This window comes from Homalodisca vitripennis, chromosome 5 (genome assembly GCF_021130785.1).
Source record: "Homalodisca vitripennis isolate AUS2020 chromosome 5, UT_GWSS_2.1, whole genome shotgun sequence".
In the NCBI taxonomy this organism is placed as follows: Eukaryota; Metazoa; Arthropoda; class Insecta; order Hemiptera; family Cicadellidae; genus Homalodisca; species Homalodisca vitripennis.
The window spans coordinates 183376555-183388911 of NC_060211.1; the positions used below are offsets into that span (position 1 = coordinate 183376555).

The window sequence follows — 12357 nt, forward strand, 5'->3', positions numbered from 1 at the left end:
CATTTAACAGCCATGTTTATTTTGCAATAAGGAAACGCCCATCCATGCTCATTGGGCTCATGAACATTCTTGCACCTCTTTGAGGAGATGAAGTAGTAAAGATATTTAAATAGAAGCTTGTACCAAGTTGTATATCAATTCAAGGACTATTTCATTTATTTATTTCTTACTATGGTAACGCTTTAACCGTTAGCGTACAGTCTTCTCAATAAGTTACAACAACGTGGTACATTATTTTTCTCTGGAGTAATTACTAGGAAAGTAACCAAAGTAATGAATTCAAATAACGGCCCTTTTGAGGATCTAGCTCCTTGCCCTAATGCATCGCCTATTTCTGCCAAGTTTTATGGCACTTATTTACCCGACAATACTTGTAAAGTTTCATTGCTTAAACTTTTTTATACCACTTATATATGATACCTGACAATCCATAAACTCCATTTGTTCATATACTTCGAACTTTAGCTTTAAAGACTATTGTTTTTGAATGAGAATTGTAACTGTGTACATAAGATGATTTTCCATTAGCCCTTATACGCATGATTTTAAATTACAATTAAATAATTTCAACAAAATTATGTGATTTCTGTTATTTTCAAAATAAAATGTAAATATTATGGAACTAATTACTAGCATGCACTTCAAACGTAAACAACCCTTGCATGTATTACAAATGTTCTATACTGTATTCATATCTCGTTTTACAAACCACCACGTAATAAAATTGCAACTTACAGTTCAAAAATGTAGTTTACAGGGCATAAATAAAGATTTGTTTCTATTTAAACTTCTTTATTAACAAGTAGAACATTCAAATCGTTTCCGATATGTATTAAAATACTTTAAGTTTTAGCTGTCTAGTGACATACGCGTTTATTTTACTTCTTTTTTCCAAAAGGGAGGTAGAAAATAATTTAGAAACATATTCACGGTTGTGGACTGGTATTGCTCCTAATGTCCTTCTCCGTCAAATGAACCATTTACTTCATATTTACAACATAAAAACTTCAAATATTCACCTTGATATGACATAATAAAGATTCTCATGAACGCATATCTGAGTTGTTGACAGCACCCTAGTGGCCGAAAATATTCACAACAATATAAAAACATAACTTCAATACCTATTGATTAGTAGCTGATCAAAAAGCCAATAATGTAATGGAAAAGTACTAAACCAGCCAGCACGAATGCTAAGCTAAAAACCAAAATTTGCTTCATTCTACACAACTGGGAGTTGTAAACACCCCAATATGTGCTGTAGGGATAGGACGTGGTTGTTACAGTTGTGTCTTAGCCACAGGCCGTGAAGGCTGAGTACGCTGACACCAGGACAACCTCTGAGCTAACTCCGACAACGTCTCCCGCTTCAGCACAAAGATCAGGAATATCTCAGCGCCCCTGATATCGTCGATGTTCAGGATGCTGATGTTGATAAAGCGAGACAGCGGGTAGTACTGGTTGAGTATCACGACTAGAGGCAGCAGCGCGTAGTTAACCCCCATCACCAGAGCAGTCTTGGCGTAGAGCCTAGACCTGAGACAGGAGATTGTTACTGTGATAATGTTTTCTGCTTCATCCTGAAGGCCAGTACCATATGAGTGCCTTTGATGTCGGATCTTCACTATGTTCAGCCCAATCCTTCCATCTCTGAAATGCATTTTTCGAATCGTATTAATACTCACTTTTATTTTATTTTTAACCTGTTAATAACACTTCATTCAACATTTTAACGACCTTGAAATTAGTTAAGTAAAGTTACACACACATTAAATGTTGAATTTAAACACTTAGGTACGAAAATTACTATAGAGACAAGAAAATGTTTTAACTTCATAAAGTTGATTTAAATTTTTAGTTGTATTCTCAGAGTGTCATGGGAGAAATAAAGGGATTTCAGAACAATACTGAAATAATGAGTCCTTACAAGGCGGTTTACATATAGCGTAAAAACACGCGTATTTGGCCTTTGGTGCTGATAAATGCAAATGCTACGTTTTCGATGCAAGATAACATTAATATATTATTTCATTATTTTAGCTATTTACAGTGTAGAGAGTAGTTGGTCTGAAATAGAAGTGGTCACTTTTTAATTCAAGTGAAGATTTAAAAGCCAATAGACCCTGAATGGGTGGGTGAATTCACTAACAATGATGTTAAATTTGCAGACGTCCCAATCAAGTAACCCCATCATATGAAGTGATCCCTTTGTCGTGGATCCATGATATAGGTTACCACAGAATCCATGGCGACCGCATCAAACACTGTGGCGACACGGCGGCTGCGGTTGGCTGGGTTGTGGTACGAGAGCAGTTATAGGAAGTTATAGTAATACTCAGGGGGTAAGTGGAGTGCTTAAGTTTTGTGGTTGACATACTCAAAAATATCAAGATTATCACTCAATATTACTTTTTAGGCTTAAGCGCCAGGTGGCGTAACTAACATGACTGTGTAGAGGATCACCACACCGCGTCGAAACATCGCTTTCACAAGATACAATACTACAAGGACAATCAACGTATTTCAAAAAGAAATTATGAAATTCACATGTTAAAATTTGCCACCTTCAGATCAGAGCCAAAATGAAGAAAGTCTAAAACTAGCCTGTATTCCTCACAGTTAAGGATCAGGTGATGAAATAGGAAGGACAGTAAGGAGACACAAACATTAAAACTGTTCAAAACCAGCCAAAAGATTTAACTGATACCAGTGAAAGTCAAGATTCCTTTGTGTAGGACGCGAGTCCTACGAAGTCCCGTACTCTTCATTGAGGAGAGATATGCTAATATCAACACGAGTACGTTGACATTAGATGAGAAACAAGACGGAAAATCGGCCATATCAGAACATCTTTTAAAACTTACATTCAACAGCATTCGGTGAACCTCAAGTACTTAAGAAACTTCCCTACTATAATGCAAGAGTAATAAGAGAAGCTAGACATAAACATGAACTGGTAACACCAACAAAGTATATTGCGTAAAATTGTGGACAAATTAGCAACCAACGATACAGAAGCCATATTGATCACAATAACTAGTCCGTGGTTGGTTAAGCTTCACGAGAAACCTCGCCCCTTGAATTCTCCTAGACGACTGTTATTATTAACAGTTTCAGTTGAACATGTGTTTACTAAACATGGCTGCCAACAGCGATGGTTAAAATTTTTAAGAAGATAAATGTGTCAGCAATTTATCGACGCAGTGTGGACTTGAAAATTTGACGTTAGTTATTGTCGTTTAGGTACAGAAGTTCGAGTATGAGAACAATGACGTGTTCTTATCGTCCAGGATCTGATTATCTTAAAGAACTGTGTTCTTGGTGACTATACACTTGATGTCTCGTTTGCTTAGGATTATCACAGGTAATGTTTTCTAAGGCTTACCGTATAAACTTCGTAAGTGGATAAAATGACCTTGAAGAGGCTGTGGGAGTCAGGTCTCAACTCTCTCTTGAGTAGGAATTGAATAAAGGTAAGTAGTGTTGTGGGCACCAGAACCTCATCCTATTATTCCTTCCTATATCTATCCTTTTTTCTATTTGTCCCCTTCGCGTTAATTTAAAAAAGCATATTTTCTGTTTTTGGTAAATCCGTTTGGTGTTATTATAAGATGTTTCAAAACACATTTTTAAAACTTTTGGTTTATACATGTGCCTTTCCAAATATTTCCATTTTGGAAAAACTAAGGTAAACGGAATAAATATTCAATTATAATCTGTTGATCGCGACATGCAGTGTTCGGTTTCACTGAGAAAACTGTTGACTTTTAGATGACTTTTTCATGTGAAGTATATTAAGGTCGGTTTCGTGAACAGACCTAATTTTATTCGGCATCCCAAACATACCCTTGCCAATGGCGCAGTGTAGCGCGTACAACGGTTATCGTGAGATAACCGGATCAAGCAACGCTGCTGAGCGTGGCTGCTGCTTGGGTGGGTGATCCTGTCCTTTCAAGCAGCCCGCCTGCCCGGCCGTTGGTGGTGGGTCGGAAGTCACCTTTAAGCCGTTGGTCCCCAGGTTAAGTGTTAGAGAGGACTTCTTAACCCTACCTTCATTTGACGAAATAAGACATTCTTTACTTTACCGTAATATAATTATCCTTACCACTTGATATCCTTAGCGTTGTGACTGCGACTCTCGGCATTCTGAAGAGCCTCGGAGCCGATCCTGGAAGTGCGAAGGTGCCAGAGCGTAGCTACGCACAACACTATAACCAGCAGCTCCACAGCGTAGTACGGCACCAAGTAGTAGAAGAAGTGGGCATCGTGACCTGCCAAGTGAAGATAAGACACCATGGTCAAGCGTAATCTTCACAGCAACACATTAAATTAAGTTGTGTAATTAATATTACCACATAATTAATGGCATCGTAAAAAGAATTGTCCACAATATTTCAATATTATAATAAAAATTAGGTACCATATGTATGTGATCGGACTCGTACATTTTACATACAGTTTTTCAAACTGCCATCAAGGCATATACTTTGTTTGAAGGTTATTTTTTGACGATGGAAGGATTGTGAAGGAAACAGGATTTTTCCGGACATTTGCCATCGTTAAGTGAAACAAGAAAACAGTAACACTACGTTTCGAGATCTGCAATCTGATCTCTTCTTCAGGTAAAGAACTAACCTAATACATAATTACAAACTAGGTTAAAATAAAGTAAGAGCTTAGTACAAAGCTTTAGTAAGATTTGTTTATTTTAACCTAGTTTGTAATTATGTATTAGGTTAGTTCTTTACCTGAAGAAGAGATCAGATTGCAGATCTCGAAACGTAGTGTTACTGTTTTCTTGTTTCACTTAACGATGGCAAATGTCCGGAAAAATCCTGTTTCCTTCAAGGCATATACGCTAACGGCCATCCAAATGGTAGAATAAAATGCACCATCATGGATTTCTTATTTTTTATTACTGTACTTTATAGAGGTATATATATATATATATATATATATATATATATATATATATATATATATTCCGTCCTGTAGTAATATGAAAGTGTAGGTTAAAGTGTATGTTTATCTTGTACAAAAGTTATATATTGAAGACAGAAACTAAAACCGCAGCCAGCTGAAGGACTGATATAAATATAAATGTGTGTAAATTTTTCATATCGCACGTGCCATGTTGGCATATGAAATGTAATAATATATGTAAATTCTTAAATAAATAAAGATTTTTTGAACTTGTACTTGAACTTATTTCAGTGTTGCCTCAAAAATTAATCTTCATGCGAAATTTCAAACCTATAGGCCATAAATTCTATAGGCAAATTCGTGAGATATCGTGTGGTTAGACAGAAAGGCAGAAATTAAATTTGTTTAGCCCTTCGAGTGACAATGAAATCTATGCCTGATATTTTTGTAAATCTGATTTTAAAATCTTCTTTGTTTGAAGTTTGATTTTTAAGATGGAAGGATTGTGAAGGAAACAGGATTTCCGAACATTTGTCATCGTTCAGTAATACAAAAAATCGATGATAAAATATTAATGGAACCCCCATCGGAAACTCCAGAGGGAATATTTAGGAGAGAGGAAGTAAGCTTCTACTCACTGTTAAACCAGCACTGCTCCTGAGCAAACCTAGGTGCAAGAAAGTCTGGGGCCCCAGATATCTGATCGGCTGCCAGAGCTACTAGGGCTGTAGCGAGTGGAGTGCCCCATGCCACGGCCGAGTACACCAGGAACTGTCTCGTGCTTCCATGGTCACTAGCTCTGGAGGATCCTGGTCTAGGAACATTATAACACGTTTTATAATTGTCAGATCTGCAGCACCAGTGTTGAGTTTAAAAGTAATTGTGTTAGTATCCGAAGCGGACTGGATGAAGTAGGCTATTTTATGTTACGCCTGTTCCCCTAAATAAATCATTTTTTTTTTGTAATGACGTTTAGAAGAGAAACCTTCTCATCATTAACTGCCGTGCAACATTATTGATATTCACGTTGCCAGCAACATAAAAAGTAACAATGGGGAAACAAAATAAAAGGAATAAAAGGACCCTAACACTGACATTTTGATTCAAATAGATACATTTTCGTCCTTAGTCAGACTAAGCTACCCATGTATTATCCCAGATAGTTAGATTTTAAATAGTTTAGTCCATCCTTTGGTTATGCCCTTAATGTGTATTTTTGGAAGCGGTAGTGTTGAGAAATAATAATTACAATATTTATTCTTGAAGATAAATACGACCATTTTCATCTTTTAAAACTATAATCCAATGATGCTAGTCCAGTCAAAACAAGTAATACACATATACAAATAGAATTTAAAACGTCCACCATCATCAACTTAAAACGTAAACAGAGTTAAAATTTGCTTACAATGAGCGTGTTAATGAACAAGTCCTCAACTGGATAAATTGTTTACGACAAAACAAAAGGTGAATTTTAAAATTTTAGTGACTATTTCCTATATTTTCTATAAGGGTGTTAAAATATTTTGGGGCCTTAATACTTAAGAGACTTACAGAACAAAATGATGCAATGTAATAGCAGTATGTAAGCACATGTAATAACAATGAGTTCTATGTTGTGTGTTCCTACTACTATTGACAGTAGGGAAGTCTGGTTCATATTGAAATATGAAACTACAAATAGAAAATAGGCTATACTACAATATATTATATTTTATATATTATTAATGAACATATAAAACTTGAACAGAGGTCATATATCACCTTCACGAATGGTCTCGTCTGTTCAATCCAAAAAAGTAATGGAATATGGCTATTTTATAGTCTAAATACTCGTAAAAGAAGGTATAGGACATTGTAAAGCCCTGAAACATTAGTCCATAAGTCGGGTTTTTGGAGGAAGTAACAGTAGTAAAAAATTGGTTCTATTTATAAATTTAAATTCATAGTTTACAATTGAAATTTATTCTATTGATGCATTTAGCAAAGCAGATAGTAGAGCATTCATCATTATCAAACATAGTAGCCTATAAAAACCATCTAAACCATCTCTCGAAATGTGAAATAGGTCGAATTTCGTTTGCAATTGTAATTCATTCCATTCTATTGATGCATTGAGCAAAGCATATAGTAGAGCATTCATCATTATCAAACATAGTAGCCTATAAAAACCATCTAAACCATATCTCGAAATGTGAAATACGTCGAATTTCGTTTGCAATTGCAATCCATTCCATTCTATTGATGCATTGAGCAAAGCAGATAGTAGAGCATTCATCATTATCAAACATAGTAGCCTATAAAAACCATCTAAACCATATCTCGAAATGTGAAATAGGTCGAATTTCGTTTGCAATTGCAATCCATTCCATTCTATTGATGCATTGAGCAAAGTAGATAGTAGAACATTCATAGATTACCTTTATCATCAAGCATAGTACCTTCATTAAAACCTCTCTTTAGAAGTGGGATAGGTAATTTTAGTTCTCTCAGGGATAACAAGTTATTAATTCGAAACGATTCACGTAGATTTTTGAATGCCAAAAAGAACGGATCTGAGAAATCACACTTTTAGCCTACAGATGAGATAGCAGTATAAGATGTCTTACAACACTTGTCTTTTCTAATCAGGCGTATTTTAGAACAATATTATTTACCTTGAAAGGCACAGAAATAAGTTGTGAATGAATGACGGATAAATTCACCTGAAGGCCGACCAGATCTGGTAGGCGATCACGAGTTGCCATGCGCGAGACGATAAGGCTGAGAAAAGCGCCAAGGGACCTGCAAAATATTTCAACAGAATTACTATTTCATTTACAAAAATATTCTATGGCTATCCAGGACCCATTCTACTGTTAAAAATAAAATGAACATTGATTTTTTCGATTTCGGCTTAGTTTAACCATAACCGCCATCTTGTATTGTTTTAACATTACTACTTCAAGAATTCTGGCACTACTTTTTGCAACTTGAATAATCAGACCTTTTAATTCAGATTTTTTGTTTCATAATTAACTTCAAAATTAATCGTAAATATTTTAAGTACACCTGATACAAATATCCAAATACTATACTAAAGTCAATGATCAAAATTTCTCGCCCACTTTTACTTTAACAAATTATTAAGAAATACCTTTAATAATTTGAGTACCAAACCCAGTTATGGCATTAAAATAATATTTTTAATGTAATTGAGTTTTATTTTGTCAACAAGGGTTGTTCTGAATTATTGTAATGGGCAATGGTAGGTTCGTTGCATTTTATTTCGCATACAATAAGAATCAGTTACTCTGAGAAGATTTAATCTAAATTAAAGAAAACAAACGTCTGTCTATGGATTGCACTATGGCATTACTCCTTAAGCAAACTTTACAGTTGAATATATAGCCTATTTTAATAGAAAAGTCGTCACTAAAAGGTGCACCATCAGTTCCCCGTCTAATATAGGACAAAAATTATACTATTTGCATCTTTTAAAACCATTAAAAGCTTATATCTACAGTATTTGCTGACCAATGTTTATTTATGATCTAATTGTGAAGTAGTTGCCTCTCTATTTGAGGCTGGAGGAAAAATAATTGTACTAAATTTGAGTGATTTTCTCTACTTGTTTCTGAAATAAAATGTAAAAGCACATAAAGACAAACTGACGTAAACGAACTGATTTACGTCATAGACCGCTGGTTACATTCAGTATTTACCCCCTATTGGCCCATGGAAAAATATACTAAAGTTTCTGTAGAGAGTTTTTGTTACATGTATCTCTAAATGGCTCACTAATCGCTAAAATCTGAAAAGTTTAACTGAATAGTTTTTAATTTGAAAAATATAATTATAATATTCATGAAACTGATATTTTTATTAAAACACAACGGTTAATGTTTGCACAACGGTTACTCGAAACTGCCTGTCTTCTCTGACACTATCATATGATATTTTACAGTGGCTTGAGGAAATAAAGAAGAATATGCAGCAACATGCCTCAATGTGCCATTCTTTCTTAGAATACAGTCCGAAAAACAAAAAAACTTCAATCACACAAAACGTTATAAACGATTATTTTTAAATGTTGCGTAAACTTAATCAGGATTTCGCGCTCGTTTCTAATAAAAGGGGTAGACTATAAATGCCGGAAGGAGGTACTTTTTAAATGCATGAGGCTTCCGAGACCTTCGTATGTTGGTCGATATGTTTTCTTGGCCGGAGCAACAAGGTCAATTCGACTGTTGCGTCGCGAGTATAATTCATTCAAACGAGAACCTCTCCCATGTATACGTGCAAACTTTGTTACATGAGTCAGTCGCAATTTCTCTCGATCTCTGATCTTCTCATGACACTGTAATTATATGTACCTCACATGCCTACCTTGGATTGAAAAATTCAGTATCATTATTTGACATTAGTGCTTCGCCTAAAATGGCTACGGGCATTTATTTTGAAAATTGCGTGCTAATCCGCTAGTAATAAATAAACATAAACTGTCAATTTAAAACACTCAATATTCTATTCTGTTCTAAAACTACTTCAGCCTTTCCTAGAAAACTTGAAAACCGAATAACCGTCACTCACCGAAAGACCTTTAAAGCCTCTTAGTAAGACATCTCGCTACCTATGTATTTAATGTATATGTATGTATATGTATATATATATATATATATATATATATATATATATATATAAAAATCCCCCGAAATATAGAAGTGAAAAATAGTTCTTTTCTTTTCTTCTATTCAACACAGTGATTAGTATATATATATATATATATATATATATATATATATATATATATATATATATATATATATATATATACATATAGGGGAAGAGAAGCCTTTCCCCTTTTAAGCCTTATTATACCCGTCCTCATGAGCCACTGGCCTGTGCGAGGATCTAACACAATAAGGGGGAGAGTCGATACAGTTCAAGGTCGATGGTACTGATAAAAAGAGCAACGGTCACAGACAGGATTCGACCTTGTCTAACTACAGACTCTAGCTCTAACTCTCTAACTCAGACTCTCTAAGTCCGACGTCTTAGACCGCTCGGCCATCGGCACTCCCAATTATTAAAAAATTATGTAAAGTTTGACTAGCTTTGTCGTTAAAGTATATTATAACCACATAGGGTGTTTACATATTTGTTATTATTGCGAGCAAGGAAACAAAAGTTATATAATTTCTGCAATAAAATCAGTTTATTCTATAGTGTATTATGTTTCTGCCAGTTTTCCTTTTCTTCTTTTTTTTGTATCTCGCTCTTTTGTAAAAATCGATCTTGTAGAAAAAATACGTACTTTTTGAAAAGTGGTAGTGAATTGTTATATTCTCTCAATTTCATATTTTATGTAAAAGGGTCATTTAAAGAGATGTAAAATTTATACAAATATCTCAGACGCTCAATGCACGTATGCGGAGATCCACTCTTCAATTCCAACTGCCGTAAACTTTGACTCATTATCGGATGATTCAACATGTACTTCTAGGCTGTAACACTTGTATTGAAAGCACACAACTATGCGATTAGAAACTTTACTAAAGAGAATTTTTCTGCTTTAATTTCAACATTTCAGCAAACAAACATACTTGCGATAAGGCAGGTGAGGCGGTCTTCAGTGGGGATGACCTTGGTCGTCACGATAGCATCATCAAGAGAACAATAGATCCTCGCTATTAGATAACACATGATAGACTTGCCGCATCCACCACGCAGTTGTGGCAGCAGGCAAAACACCGCAAGGGTCACGAGGTTGATGGTAGCGGACATCACCCTGAGGACGTAGAAGACGAGGTTCCTCTGCCACAGACGGCGGTCCCTGAATTCTCTCACCTCCGGAGTCGGCAGACATATGACGACAAACACCTCACTCTCTCCCTCTACTGTTCCCTCTACAAATGTTTCTAGGCAGTATTCCGATTGGTCGAAAACACTCCCGAAGAGAACGTTTAGCACAGTCCCGTCTTCCGTGGGGTTCAGGTACTTCAAGGTGTACGGCGCTGGAAGTCTGTGGGGGACTTCGCACTCACTCGACAACACCGAGAAGTGGTCTTCGGTGACATTCACGTACTTCAATTCGTCATCGGTAACTTTGACAACTTCCAGGAGGTCGGTGAACCCGTAGTCACTGTCCACGCAGGAGTAGCTGTAGTTGTAGGATTGGTATTCCCTGCAGCACTTTCTGATGCAGGGCTTGTCGCCGCTGCAAGGACATCCGTACACGGTGTCGTCCTCCGACCAGAACTGCCCCGGTGGAAATGTGCGACCCAGGTCGTCCGTCACACTCCCGTCACTCGCCACCAGGGGGCTCTCCAGACTCTCCCCGAATTCGGGGTAATCGGAGGAACACCGGTCGCTCACCGGAGGGTCGTCCCTCAGATACCAGTTGACGCCCAGGTCTGCAGCCACGTACAGGACCACAATAATACCTCTGATGGGAAAACGTTGGAGGTGCTTGAGGAAAACTGCGCTCGCCGGTGGAAGTGCCATGACTACAGCACGGTTCCCACTGTCTGGGAACCTCGCGACTTGATGACCTCCACTAACTGGTTCCGTGTTCAGGTCGTCTGTATCATCTTGTACCGGCAGTCACATCTTAGTCGGTGCGGGTGACCTTCCACTGCATGTCAGGAGTATATCATCCATAGTTATTATTCACATGTACTCTACGCAAGAAGTAACGAGGTGTTGCCACGCAAATATAAAAACATGTATATGTAATCGTATTCTTGTCTTTGTCAATACAGATAGACTTTAATTTACGGCGACCAGCGTCACAACATCAAGGTTTCCGGTTGAAGCCGCGATGTAAAACTACTAACACTTTTTTAACTGAATAATGTCCTTCACAAATATGTCAAGACTGCAGTTTTGTTGCTTAGTAAATGTTTCGACGTGGTTTGAACCTCACTGCATGTTTTATCATATTAGCAGTGGCCAGATTAGCGGAAATTGAAAGTGTAAGACGACCATCCATTATACTTGATGAGTTGAATCTTATTAAATAATGAACTGGGTTTTTAGTTTCTAATATAATATAATATTCGATTTATTTTTCCATTCAAGCATTTAATTATCTGAACCGACTTCCTTTGGATATTCATGTGTAATATTTCATTAGACGCCTTAATCGGTCTTTAATTGTATAAGCGGTATAAAACAAACTTGTTAATTTCTTATGAATTAAATTTGGTGGAAAACAGATGAAGTATAAAGCATTGTTCACTTGTTTAATTCACTGAAGATTACGTAACTTTAAAGATTGCTCTCTTCAGTCTTTACTGATATTTCAACTGCAGTAATCCTGAATCCGAGTGGAAATTTGAATTAAATAAGCAAAAAACTTGGCCTAGGTTTTCGTGTAATTAAAAATGGTTCTTTAAAAAATAGATATCGTTAGCAGCGATAGTTTTAGTGCGGGTCGAAATGGGACGGCAT

General features: G+C 36.4%; 1 protein-coding gene across 2 annotated transcripts; it reads right to left on the reverse strand.

The window, feature by feature from the left end:
• Positions 1 to 775: 775 nt before the first annotated feature.
• Positions 776 to 11447, reverse strand: LOC124363308 (G-protein coupled receptor Mth2-like). 2 transcript variants are annotated; one of them, XM_046818539.1, is made up of 5 exons: positions 10509 to 11447; positions 7629 to 7707; positions 5562 to 5737; positions 4106 to 4271; positions 776 to 1536 (listed from the first exon to the last, which is right to left on the reverse strand). In XM_046818539.1, the coding sequence occupies exons 1-5, from the start codon at positions 11407 to 11409 to the stop codon at positions 1281 to 1283; spliced, it is 1578 nt and encodes a 525-aa protein (XP_046674495.1). In that variant the 5' UTR covers positions 11410 to 11447; the 3' UTR covers positions 776 to 1280. The 2 variants fall into 2 exon arrangements, with proteins under 2 accessions (XP_046674495.1, XP_046674496.1); XM_046818540.1 differs by having other exon boundaries at positions 1426 to 1650.
• Positions 11448 to 12357: the final 910 nt, after the last annotated feature.